The 13,583-nt window shown below is 47.7% G+C and overlaps 1 protein-coding gene across 1 annotated transcript; it reads left to right on the forward strand.

Annotated features, from left to right (window-relative positions):
* Positions 1 to 9,503: 9,503 nt before the first annotated feature.
* On the forward strand, positions 9,504 to 10,979 carry FOXG1 (forkhead box G1). Its single transcript, XM_069559513.1, has one exon. It carries the CDS (start codon positions 9,504 to 9,506, stop codon positions 10,977 to 10,979), a length of 1,476 nt encoding a protein of 491 aa, XP_069415614.1.
* The last annotated feature ends 2,604 nt before the right edge of the window (positions 10,980 to 13,583 follow it).

The raw sequence follows: 13,583 nt of genomic DNA on the forward strand, positions 1-13,583 counted from the left end.
GAATTATACATCTTATCTGCTACTTTTTTATTTTTATATTTGGAGATCCTATTTTCTTGAAAATTGCAGCTCTATGCTTGTTTTGTTGTTTCACCAGTAACGTACACTTCGGTAACACTGATAAATAGAAAGAGTCCCTTTGAGATGTCGAAAATCAGCTGTTTCTTTTCCCACCCACCCCGCTCCCTGAACTTCGGTGCAGGGAAGACCTGAACTCTGCGCTGCCAGGCTGTCTGAACCAGTGGGTGTGCACTTACCCGAAAAGTCCAACGCCAGGAGGAACTCTCCATTCACCTCAAACTAGACGCCTCCTTGCCTCTAGTCTTTGGGGTTTTGTCTCTTTCCTGTAATGATACTGTTGGGTGTCTGGGGCTTCAAACATGCCAAGACAAGCCGACCATAGGCTCAGTCCGTGTGCAATAAGTATCAAGGGAAAGAGTATATACAGTACCGTGGAAAGATAAACTGTATATATTACTCCAGTTACACCACCCCCAAACGTCCTACCTGCCCAACCATCCCCCAGAAATTACAACAATTATCTGTCTATTCGCCTATGTTCTTTCTAGTTTCAGATATACTTCGGAAAACTGAGATCAATAGCTTTTGGTTTTAAAGATAATTTCAATTACAAGATACAGGGTTGGGGGGAGGGTGACACATACACCCAGCGTTCACATATCTGAAGAAATAAAGAAATAAACGTGACAGTAGAGAGGAACGAGCAGGATTTTAAGAGGCCATGTCTGCAACTAAGAGAGCAGAGACTGCAATGCTTTTCCCAACAAATCTCTCCAGTTCCTAGAACACAACTCAAACGCCCCTCTAGGAGCTACAAATGCCAGTCGGAGCCAAAGACTCTGACAAGTGGCTGTGTATGACCCAATATTTATCAATGTAACAATAGCAACAAAATCAAGTGAAACCTAGGCTGGGAATTTTAAACTGCTTCTAAAGCTCTGGCGTGGATACGCACATGGGAGAAGAAAAAAAATTCGCTGGAGATGAGTTGGCTCCATTTGTCCGCCCTGGGGAGCAATCCCAGGGCAAAATCCAGTGCTAATTGATCCCAACCAGCCACACTATCAGCTGAAATCTTTGAGAGGGACAAAGACAGAGGAGCGTGTGCTAAAGATACTCTAAGCATTTCTTCAAGTAAATCGCCGTGTGTAATCAATAGCATGTGGAGTATATATAAATAGGAAAAGAGAGCCACTTCTAATCAATGGGGAAAACAGTGTTCACGCGTGACTCCAGGCTTCTTTAAAATCTAGTGTCTCCCACCCTCCGATTGCTTTGTGGTCCGGATGTCGGATTTCTAGGAAAACCTGCAGGCCGCGCTGGAAAGCAGATACTCAACTCAGCTCGGGGCTTTTCGTCTTCTGGGGTGTTTCCTCTAAGGCCAAAGGATAGGCTACCTAGGCGTCGATCACAGCGCGGAGTGCCTCCCGAGGGCGGCGGCAGGGACTTGAGTTGGGACCGCTTGGGAGCGAGCCCCGCGCCCCTCCGCTCTTTCCAAGGCTGCGCTCAGTGACCGCCTGCCAGCCTCAAGGCTGCTCTCCAAGGAGCCGGGTTTTCTCAGCGATCCCATTTCCCTGTGGCCTCATCTATCTTATCTAACAAGTTCACGCTCCAAGAGAAACGAATAGGGTAAGGGGGGAAAAAAGGGAAAAGATCTTCACCGTGGTGATTCATAGTTCACACGCTCGGGAGCCAAACTTGCCGATCCGGCTTTCTTCTTGAACGGGTACTTTCTCTCCTCTGTGCTTAGGACAAGCCTAGATGGAAGATACTAAACAAGAACCTATCTATGATTGTTTTTAAAATGAGTGCCCCCCCCCCCATCACCACCACTACCTTTTTTGTAGATTCTGAACTGGAAGAGTAGAGTTGTTTTGTTTGCACATGATAACGGTCACTTGTTCCTGACGCTATCCTGCATCTGGCTTACCCTGGCCGTTTCTCTCCTCCCTGCCTTCGCCTCCTTCGAAAGGACCAGAGAGAAATAAGGTTATAACTGCTCTTCTCCATCACCCCTTCCATGTAACTGAATATTCAAGTTAACTTCACCTGCACACACCCCCATCTTTTAACTCTGAGCTGTGCTTTATACAAATAATAATCTGAAAACCTTTAACTGGGCTCTTTTTTTTTTTTCCGCCTTCACTGTGGCAGATGACCTCTTAGCCCAAAAATATTGATCTGTATGCCTGCTTCCGGCATGATGTGCAAACACGAGACATCTGGGCTTAAAAGGTAACTCTAAGAGGGGAAAATCCGGAAATGAAAGCTAAAAGCAAGTCTTCTAGGAGGATTGCGCTCGGCAGGCGCGGGCGACAAAGGAGCGCGGGGCAGGCGCGCGAGTGCGGGCGGGGAGGAGCGGCGCACAAGGCCAGGGAGCCAGTATTCAGCTTTGCTCCTCGCCAGAACGGTCGCCGTTACAGCCTCCAGGGGTTAGCGAGGGAGGGAGAAGATCGGGACTTTTTGTGAAACGTTGCTTCAACGTATCTTCCACTGCTTCGAGCTGGAGGGGGAGGGGAAGACCTACAGGAACTGCAGTTCGAGAGTGAGGAAGGCAGGTGGGTATGAGATAGACAAGAAGTAGAAACTGGCTCATAGGTTTGTCCACCTGGGTTTTTAGAAAGGAAGCGGATATATTTGATTAGTAAATAGTGTTCTGTGTCTCATATGACTTTTCAAATGCGAACGGGGACTTGGGGGTGGAGGGGTCTCCGCGTGCCTCCTGGCCTGCTCACCCCAACGCAGGCAGTTTTCTCCCTCGTCTTTCCTGCACAAGCCATCAGTGGGTGCGAGCATTGTCTAAAACATACTCATCAATCTTCCGTTTTGTTCGGTGCTCTTCGTGTACTTTTTAACTATTTAGAGTGACTGGTTTGGAGCCGACTGTCCTAATAACAGCCACTAAGCCACACCTTTTCATCTTTTCTCTCAACGAGTGGAGTTTTGGGGGACCTTTTGAAACGGTGCTTCAGAAAAGAGGAGACTCGATGCCCCACATTCTCTGAACAGTGCTGTTAGCATTTCCCAAAGTAGATTATTTGGTCTCCTGTGGGAAATCAAAATGAAGCTCCAACTAATTAAAGAAAACAGTGAGGGGACAGTAAGGAGCTGGAACTCCAGGAGCTCAGCATTTTGAGACCTGTAAGTTCTTCTTTCAGACTGAAATATGTTTATGAAGTCATCCCCCCCCCCTTCAGTGTCCCACTGATGGAAAATCCAAGGTAGCATTGTCTTGTGTGCTGACTTTGGCTAACTCTCACTTCCTCCCTTTTCAGATAGACTCAAGGGTTAAAGCTAAGGACCCAACACTAGCTTCCGTCATTCCCGCTTACCATCACCCCTCCAACTCTTTGTCTTTGCCTTTCGCATTTCCTGACCCCTCTGAAGGATGGGCTGTGCCTCTTCCTAGGGCAACTAGAAGAAAAAAAAAAGAAACTGGCCTCTCAGGGCACGACTGCCCAAAAGGTGTGGGACTTATTCTCCCAATTGGATCAGGTCAAAAAAATGGAACAGGCCTGCGCTCAACATTAGCAGAACTCAACTCCCTCTGCAAATTGTCCACAATCAGAGATCCCAAGCACGCTGGCAAATAAGGGGAAACAAGTAAAGGGCTAGTGGGCATTTTATATTTAAACGGTCTGTGCAGAGTGTTCCACTGAAAGGTTGTTCAGAGAGACTTTTTCAAGGTCCTTCGACGTCAGGGTGGTGATATTTCCTTATGGATTTATCCATACCTGGCTGTCTGCAGGATTAGCAATGGGAAGAAGCTTCTCCGGAGTGTATTTTGTTGCAGGTCCCAAGATGATTCCTTTGGATGAGTATGTGCTTGCCTTCAGAGAGCTTGGAACCTCTCTGGCAGTCACAGAAACCTGCCTGGGGAGTCCCAATGTCTCTATCCAGACCTCCTCTTGCTTCTCTTTTTAATTTTTTTAACTTTGGACTTTCTCACTTCCGAAGTGTTTCCCTAGCTTTTACAAGTTAAGCATCTCGACACTCAAATACGAGGCTCTCCCATGGATTTTTTTTTTCTTCTCGAGGTTCTCAAGCAAAATTGCCGGTGCCACAATGTTATGATGGAAGGATGCTGAAATGACAGGCCTAGTAGACGCTTGTCTTAATCATCGGCTTCTTAATTTAGTTTTAGTGAGGGGAGTGTGTGTGTGTGTGTGTGTGTGTGTGTGTTGTACACGCGCGCGTATGTACGCGCGCACATGTGCGCGCCCCTGGGGATATTCAGGGTGCGCGCGTTCTAAGAGCAGCGGCTTGACAACCTGCAGCTCCCTAATGAGTGATGAGGCAGGGCTGCTGCAGAAAAGTAACACTTCCCTGGTGTGAAGACCTCTCACTGAGAAGTTTAGTTCACTACTGTTCTCGCAAACCTAATCGTATAACCTGTAACCAAAACCCACAGAACAAGAATACAACACGCTAAAGAGTAACTTACAATCAGTAAATGTTAGCACCATTACCTGCTGTTAGGAAGGGATTACGGACAAGTTGGCTTGAGCGAGAGCAGACCTTAATAGTCACGGGATCTCTGGAAATACCTGGATGCCTCCGTAAGGGTTCCGCTCACTCCCAAAGGTCACCGGGCCAGAGACTCCCCTTGCATCTGCAGGAAGAGAGCTTTATCCAGAGCTTGGCGCTGGGCGCTGCTCCAAGGACACCCTATCCAGGGAGCCCAGAGCAGGGTGAATTTTAGGCAAAGATGGCTCGCCCTCCTTTAACCAGCAGGTAACAAGGGGAAAAGAAGCAAAGCACCGACCAGGCGGCAAACAAGCCCTAAGGAAGACGCAGGGTAACCCCACCAAATGGAAAAACCAAACGTGCTGCTCCCTGCAAGTTGGCCGTGGAGCCTTGGCTATTTAATTAAAACTAGAGATGAAATAATCTAATTCATTTCCCAAGGAATTCTTCCCTTGGATCTGCTCACTCTACAAGGCCTGCCCTCATTTAGGGGGATGGGGGTGGGGGGTAGAGAGAGGAGAAGTTTACCACTATATATGCCAGAAAATTACATTTGCTCTAACTTAGGCTTTGACGTTAACACTGTACATTTATAGATCCATGTGTATGAGAGCTCAAGATTAAGCTGCTGATGATACAATATTAAAGTGATAGAGAAATTTTTTCAGATCTGAGACCACCAGATGCCTTCTGTCTTCTGAAGGTAACACAGAGACCGAATGAGGTGGAAATACAGAGTTGGGGTCTCCTGTGTTGAGGAAAGAGGCCTGAGGTGGATGTGGGCAGTCCTTCAAATCCAATTTGCACCCAAATTGGCCGGTAGGATATACAAAGCTCTATCCAGGGACTTTCAACTTGAACAATACTCTGTCCAAGAACCCCCTCCCCCTCCATTTCATCTAGTAGCAGTTCTAAAAAGAAGCCATTGCTGAGATAAATGTGGGCTGCTGAGTAAACAGTGCATGTTTTGTTGAACAAGCCCATATATATAATATAGATGTACATATCATTCTGTCTCATCATAAAGTCTAATTAAAATTATTGGAATTCAAGCTCACCTCCCCCCTCACTGCAAATAACCTTTGTCATTAAGAAGAATATATCTTTAATATGATTATATTAAACTATAGTCTATTTATTCCTACCACAAATATCTTAAGACTTGCATCCATGCAACCCTTGAAATAATATAACACATTTTAAATCTGCATGCAAAACATTTTCCCAGTCAATATATGCTGCTGGCACATAAAATCAGATTAATCCGGCTCTCATTAGCAGACCCCAGTTTTTGCTATTTGAAAGTAAACAGAAGAAAAACTTATTTTCACCTGCTAAAATTTTATGCAGGATTACAAAACAATGAACACTCAGCTTCGACCTAAGAAACACCTTAAAAAACATTAAAAATTCATCAGTCAGTGCTAGTGTTGTATTCAAGGAATGCTCCTCCAGTTTGCTGCTGAGCTCGGATTTGAATAAAATGTCCAATGTTAACAAACAATACCCACGTTTGGCACTTTGTGTATTAAATTGATCAAACAGATTTTAGGAGGCACAATGCACAATTTGTACAGACCTGATTGAGTTAATATAATATCAGCAAATTTTACATCGAAATGATTCTGTTTCTTTTCTTTGTGTTTAAAACCAGCACAGATTACAAATTTTAATGATCTGAAAATGTTTGGTATACAAAATCATGCTTATTTCAGTATTAGCAAAAACACAAGAAATTTTTCAACACAAACACCCAGCTGTGTCTATTTTAAAAGCAGTTCAATGACAGCTTGCACTTATGAGCATGCAATCAGCTAATTTCGCTTTTTTTTTCTTCTGTGTTAATCAACACTTTCCTTCCTGCATATCAGAGTACAAATAGTATAGTTACTCCACATCAGTAAATGTTTACGTAACCTGTCCTTTCCCAAGAATCCGGTTACACCGAATCATTTCACGCTAGACCGACTACGAAAACGTACCGGGCCGTCCACCTCAGAGGGAGCCCTTGTGTGCCATTATAAGTGGTGATGAGGAGGGGGGGGCTTTGCGGGGTGGGGGGTGGGGGGTTGGAATGGGGAAGAGTAGGTGGAGGAATGGAGTGAGGGAGAGGAATAGAGGGAGTTGAGGGGTGGGGGGAGTTAGGGGGAAGGAGGGGGGAAGAGGGGAGGAGGCAGGAATGCGAGTTGAGGAAAAGTAGGAATAACAGGCTTGGGGCGGGGAGAAGGGTGGGAGGAGGAAAAGTGAGCCGAAAGAGGAAGGCCCACAGATCCCTCCAGCCGGGCCCGCAAAACCCATTAGCTCACCCGGCTCTGTGAGAAATCAGAAGCTTAGAAGTCAAGAGTTTGGGGCCCTGTCACCATCAACGGAGATCGCTAGAACCTTTGAATTTCCCCACTTGTAAATACGGTTTAAAGTAAGGAATTGTGTAGACATAGGGGGAACCCACACACACATACATACAGTGAATGGATAGCTGAGGTTAGTCTAATGTTCAAAGCTCCTTTATTGCCATTCCTCATAGGTACATATTTAAGAATCATTAGCTATTTGTAATTGTCTTTTACTCCCTTCAGCATTTATTCTTTCTCATAATTTCAAGGTGGGGTGGGATGGGGAGAGTAGAATAGCTGTCAACCTGAGTATTCATCAATTGCATTCTTTAATATTAGAACCGAACTTTTATCACAAATAGGCACCGCTTTTTTCTTCGTTTTTGTAAATAACCAAATCTGTCAGATAATTTGAGAGTTTATCAAAGTGAAGAAAGGTTTACATTGTATGATTATTTACCTTACAGAGGTAAAGGTGCTTTTCATGTATGCTTCTCCTCCACCTCCCTCTTCTCTCAGGCTTCATCCTCCGTAAACTGTGGTATGTTTCGTGCCCATGTGGGATGAAACAGCCTTTGATCAGTGTGCTCCGCACCAAATTCCAATCCCTGGGAAATGCTGGGCCTTAGCCCTGCCCCTGGCCACGGGATCCCTTTAAAGCCCTCGAATCACAATCTCCCCACTCACTTCAACCCTCAACCGAACCTCCCAGTCCTAAAGCCCAAGAAGCTGGAATTGTGGGACGCACGTTCCCAAGGCTCCTGGGTGCCCTCCAGCAACATTCAGGATGGGAAAGGGCTGGCTGAAGCATGAGGTTATTTCAGGATTAAGGCCCGCACAAATTAAAAACATTTGAAAAACGAAACGAAAAAGAAAAGAGGGAGTGAAAATAGGCTTAAAAAAAAAAACCACCGGAAAGAAATAGACACCCACCCCCCTTTTTTTTTTTTTTTTTGCCCCCCTTCCAATGTCAACAAGCAAAATGAAAACATTTCCAGGGTGATCGCTCACGGCTACTCGCTTCCAATTCGGATTAGAAGCTGAGAAGACGCTGGAGCAGCGAGGAGAAAACGGCACCGAGTCGCCCAGAGCGTGAGCGAAGGTCTGGAGCGGGAGAGAAGGGAAGGAAGAGACGCACAGACAGAGCATGTGTTACCTGGTTTATTTCGAGATTGTTTGGTATTGTTTTCTCTCTGAGCACCCCTTATTTCGGAAGGCCATCATAGGCGCCCACCACTGAGCCGCCCCTCGCCCGCCGCCGCCGCAGCGCCGGGAGCCCCAGGCCCGGCTTCCCGGCGGCGCCCGAGCCCCGAGCTCGCCGCCGCCCGAGCCGCAGGAACCGAGTAAGTAACCCCTGTTTGGCCCCGCGCTCGCCAGCCCACTTCCTCATCTCTTCTTTTCCAAACCTCTCCCGGGCCCTCCTCCCTCAAGGTTTAGGACACCACCCCCATCCCCAACCCGCTCCACGCCCGAGGCGGGCCTTTCCTCCCCGACCTTCCGAAGCCTCGTAGGAGCTTTACCTACGACACGCATGGTTTTCCTACGGGCCCAGAAATGCCGGACCTGGGCCTGCAAGGCCGACCCCGCGGAGTAGTGCCTCGCCTCTTCCTCCTCCATTTCCTGCCCTCTCCCTGCACTCCCACTTCTCTCCGCCGCCGCCGCCACCACCGCCCCCGCTTTTAAAAATAAAATTGGATACAAACTTTAATTAATAAGGACAAATATTGACGCTCAAACGAAAATGACTCAATGGAGTGAGAAGGAAGCCGAAAATGGAAGAGATCTACCCTAACAGGGAGATTTCGGTTGAGCAGACCCGCGGGGTGGCAGGGGTGAAGTGGAGGTGGTCGGGGGGGGGGGGGGGGGAGGGGGGTGCGCTGAGAAGGGCCGTGGCGCAGCGTGCTCCCGCCGGAGTATCCCTACGCGGCTCCGCGCGGCCGCGAGGCCCAGAGCCCGCGGAGAGGGGGAGGCGAGCGCCCGAGGGGGCGGGAGCCGGCGGGCAGGCGGGCCGACGGGCGGGGCGGGGGTGGGTGGGCCCGGGCCCGCCGATTGGTCGACGGCGGGAGAGACGCTCCCGCACGCCGCCGGCTCTGATTGGCCCAGCGGTAGGAAAGGTTAAACCAAAAATTTTTTTACAGCCCTAGTGTGCGCCTGTAGCTCGGAAAATTAATTGTGGCTATAGCCGCCGCGATCGCTGTCTCCCCAGCCTCGCCGCGGCCGCTCCGGGACGCGCCCGCCCGCCGCCCGGCTCTCCCCCCCTTTGGGCTGCTGCTGCTGCTGCTGCTGTGACTGCTGCTGCGAGAGGAGGAGGAGGAGGAAGCAGCAGGGGGGGGGGAGCGGGGGGGTGGGGGGGAGACCAAGAAGTAGAGTTGGGAGCGAGGGAGCTTCACCCCCGGGGCGGTGGTTGTTTCTTTTTTTTTTCCTTCTTTCTTTCTTTTTTTCTTTTCCTTTTTTTTTTCTTCTAATTCCTGAGGGGTGGTTGCTGCTTTTGCTACATGACTTGCCAGCGCCGGAGCCTGCGGTCCAACTGCGCTGCTGCCGGAGCGCTCAGTGCCGCCGCCGCCGCCCGCGCCGCCCGCGCCCCGCTCGGCACCCACCGGTCGCCGCCGCCCGCTGCGCCGCTGCCCGGCTCCCGCGCCGCCGCCGCCGCCACCGTCGCCGTTTCCCCCCGACGACTGGGTGATGCTGGACATGGGAGATAGGAAAGAGGTGAAAATGATCCCCAAGTCCTCGTTCAGCATCAACAGCCTGGTGCCAGAGGCGGTCCAGAACGACAACCACCACGCGAGCCACGGCCACCACAACAGCCACCACCCCCAGCATCACCATCACCACCACCACCATCATCACCACCCGCCGCCGCCCGCCCCGCAACCGCCACCGCAGCAGCAGCCGCCGCCGCCGCCGCCGCCGCCGCCGCCCCAGGCACCGCAGCCACCCCAGGCGCGGGGCGCCCCGGCCGCCGACGACGACAAGGGCCCACAGCAGCTGCTGCTCCCGCCGCCGCCGCCGCCGCCGCCCCCGGCCGCCGCCCTGGACGGGGCCAAAGCGGACGGGCTGGGCGGCAAGGGCGAGCCGGGCGGCGGCCCTGGGGAGCTGGCGCCCGTCGGGCCGGACGAGAAGGAGAAGGGCGCCGGCGCCGGGGGGGAGGAGAAGAAGGGGGCGGGCGAGGGCGGCAAGGACGGGGAGGGGGGCAAGGAGGGCGAGAAGAAGAACGGCAAGTACGAGAAGCCGCCGTTCAGCTACAACGCGCTCATCATGATGGCCATCCGGCAGAGCCCGGAGAAGCGGCTGACGCTCAACGGCATCTACGAGTTCATCATGAAGAACTTCCCCTACTACCGCGAGAACAAGCAGGGCTGGCAGAACTCCATCCGCCACAACCTGTCCCTCAACAAGTGCTTCGTGAAGGTGCCGCGTCACTACGACGACCCGGGCAAGGGCAACTACTGGATGCTGGACCCGTCGAGCGACGACGTGTTCATCGGCGGCACCACGGGCAAGCTGCGGCGCCGCTCCACCACGTCGCGGGCCAAGCTGGCCTTCAAGCGCGGGGCGCGCCTCACCTCCACCGGCCTCACCTTCATGGACCGCGCCGGCTCCCTCTACTGGCCCATGTCTCCCTTCCTGTCCCTGCACCACCCCCGCGCCAGCAGCACTTTGAGTTACAACGGCACCACGTCGGCCTACCCCAGCCACCCCATGCCCTACAGCTCCGTGTTGACTCAGAACTCGCTGGGCAACAACCACTCCTTCTCCACGGCCAACGGGCTGAGCGTGGACCGGCTGGTCAACGGGGAGATCCCCTACGCCACGCACCACCTCACGGCCGCCGCGCTCGCCGCCTCGGTGCCCTGCGGCCTGTCGGTGCCCTGCTCCGGGACCTACTCCCTCAACCCCTGTTCGGTCAACCTGCTCGCGGGCCAGACCAGTTACTTTTTCCCCCACGTCCCGCACCCGTCAATGACTTCGCAGAGCAGCACGTCCATGAGCGCCCGGGCCGCGTCTTCGTCCACGTCTCCGCAGGCCCCCTCGACCCTGCCCTGTGAGTCTTTAAGACCCTCTTTGCCAAGTTTCACCACGGGACTGTCCGGGGGACTGTCTGATTATTTCACACATCAAAATCAGGGGTCTTCTTCCAACCCTTTAATACATTAACATCCCTGGGACCAGACTGTAAGTGAACGTTTTACACACATTTGCATTGTAAATGATAATTAAAAAAATAAGTCCAGGTATTTTTTATTAAGCCCCCCCCCCCGCCCATTTCTGTACGTTTGTTCAGTCTTTAGGGTTGTTTATTATTCTAACAAGGTGTGGAGTGTCAGCGAGGTGCAATGTGGGGAGAATACATTGTAGAATATAAGGTTTGGAAGTCAAAATTATAGTAGAATGTGTATCTAAATAGTGACTGCTTTGCCATTTTCATTCAAACCTGACAAGTCTATCCTTAAGAGCCGCCAGATTTCCATGTGTGCAGTATTATAAATTATCATGGATCTTTATGGTGGATGCAGACCTTGAGAACAACCTACTAAATTATGGGGAGAGTTTTAAAATGTTAAACTGTAATTTGTATTTAAGAAGCATTCGTAGTAGAGGTGCCCAAGAAATTATTTTGGCCATTTATTGTTTTGTCCTTTTCTTTAAAAATCTGTTTTTTTTTTTAATTTTGTTTACTTTTAGACCAAAGATTGGGTTCTAGAAAATGCACTTGGTATACTAAGTATTTAAATAAAAAAAAAAAAAGGAAAGTTGTTTCAGTTGGCAGCACTGCCCATTCAAATGAATCGGAAGGGGACAAAATTAATGATTGCCTTCAGTTTGTGTTGTGTATATTTTGATGTATGTGGTCACTAACAGGTCACTTTTATTTTTTCTAAATGTAGTGAAATGTTAATACCTATTGTACTTATAGGTAAACCTTGCAAATATGTAACCTGTGTTGCGCAGATGCCGCATAAATTTGAGTGATTGTTAATGTTGTCTTAAAATTTCTTGATTGTGATACTGTGGTCATATGCCCGTGTTTGTCACTTACAAAAATGTTTACTATGAACACACAGAAATAAAAAAATAGGCTAAATTCATATATATCTTGATACTTTTGTCTCTTTTATTAAGTAGAACTAATTTTTAAAAAATCATTAAAGTTCTAGGGAATTCAAAGGCTTTTTCAGCCAACTGAAATTTAAACTGCTCCTTTCATTTGAACTGAGACTTTTCAAATGAAAATATTTTTTCCATTGTGGAGTCAAATTTTACAAGGAGCAGGCTATTTAATAAATGCTAGCTTTAAACAAAATATAGGCTTTTCAGCTGATATCTTTAAGTTTCTGTAGATATACAGCAAAAAGAGATTATTTAATTTTATGTGCATAGCTATTTACCTTGTGTTTATTTTCAAATCAGTTGATAGAATGCTTTTTATATATTTTGTTTCAGGTATCTTGTTTATAGCACTTGGCAAATTATAAATAAATCTATGTATATGGTTAGATAGAAGTGAATATAATGCACACATATGTAATATATATAGACACACAGAGCCCTTCAGTTCAGGTACAATTTGCGCTATGAATGCTGCAAATATTTTTGTTTAAATATTTGTATTTATACTTTCTAAGTCAGCATTTATTTTTGTGGCTGTTTACCCACAATGAAAGAATTCTAATAAAGATGTGCTGAAGTTGCAATATAGATTTTGCTGAAGTGATCACCTGTTGTAATGACTTGCAGATCAATGTTTATATTTTATTTTTAAATTATAACAATTTAAAGCTCCAGATGTTCAGAAGAAGTAAAATGCCTCTCTCACCTTTTCTTTCATTTTTATATTATAGAAGTATTTCTTGATTCCCTTTTAAATATGTCTGTGTAGTTTTATCTAGAAATTTGTCCTCTTGCTTAGTCATAATTTTGTTTTAACTTGCAGTATACATATGCATGCACATATATGCATATAGATATAAATCTGAAGCAAAATGAAAACATTTTCTTGAGTTGTTTCAGCAGTCCAGTTGCTGTGACTCCAGAAAATAATTAGTAAACCTAACTAAAAGGTTTAGTAACTAATTGGATCCTGTGGTGAGTCTGTGGAGGACAAGTTGTTCATTTGTTACAATTGTATAGTCTGAAATGTGTTCTGCAGTAATGCAATAAGCTGGCTACTTCTTACAAAGGGCCCAATGAAAAATAATCTGTCCCCAAGATGTTATCGGCAAACACTTAAGAGAGTCAGTCAGGAGAAAAAAAACAACAACAACAAAAAACAAAACCTAGGCCAGAAGCAGGCTGACTGAAACAGATTTGAAATACAACTATAGAATAGTTAATATTAGAATATGGGAATGGGTGGCCTGTGGAATGGAGAGAGAGAGACAGCTAGAGGGAAGAAAGGGAAAGAGGATCTTGAACCTTAAAAAAAAAAAAAAAAAAAAAAAACCTTAAAAAAAAAGTCCCTGCTACCAAAAGGAAAGAATGAATGAGAGAGAGAGGAGGAGAGAGAGATCTAAGAAAGACAGAAAAAGGCCAGGAAAAAATTAAAAGAGCTGGAACCAAATATACACAAATTCGGAAAGAACTAAAATAGACCAAGACAGCTAGTTTAATTGTCTCCTTTAAGCAGACTGGACAAGATTCTATTTTCTTAGTATGAGAGCAGTTTCACCAGAGGTCCAAGTTTCGTGAAATTTAACAGTTCTTTAGGATGAAGCATGAAAGAAAATTCCACAAATAAATTGTTTTAGAAGCCAAATGTAT

Source organism: Ovis canadensis, chromosome 18 (assembly GCF_042477335.2).
Source record: "Ovis canadensis isolate MfBH-ARS-UI-01 breed Bighorn chromosome 18, ARS-UI_OviCan_v2, whole genome shotgun sequence".
Taxonomy (NCBI): Eukaryota; Metazoa; Chordata; class Mammalia; order Artiodactyla; family Bovidae; genus Ovis; species Ovis canadensis.

Excerpts from the sequence above, each read along its gene's own strand:
- FOXG1 (XM_069559513.1), top strand. The coding sequence starts at position 9,504 with ATGCTGGACATGGGAGATAGGAAAGAGGTGAAAATGATCCCCAAGTCC.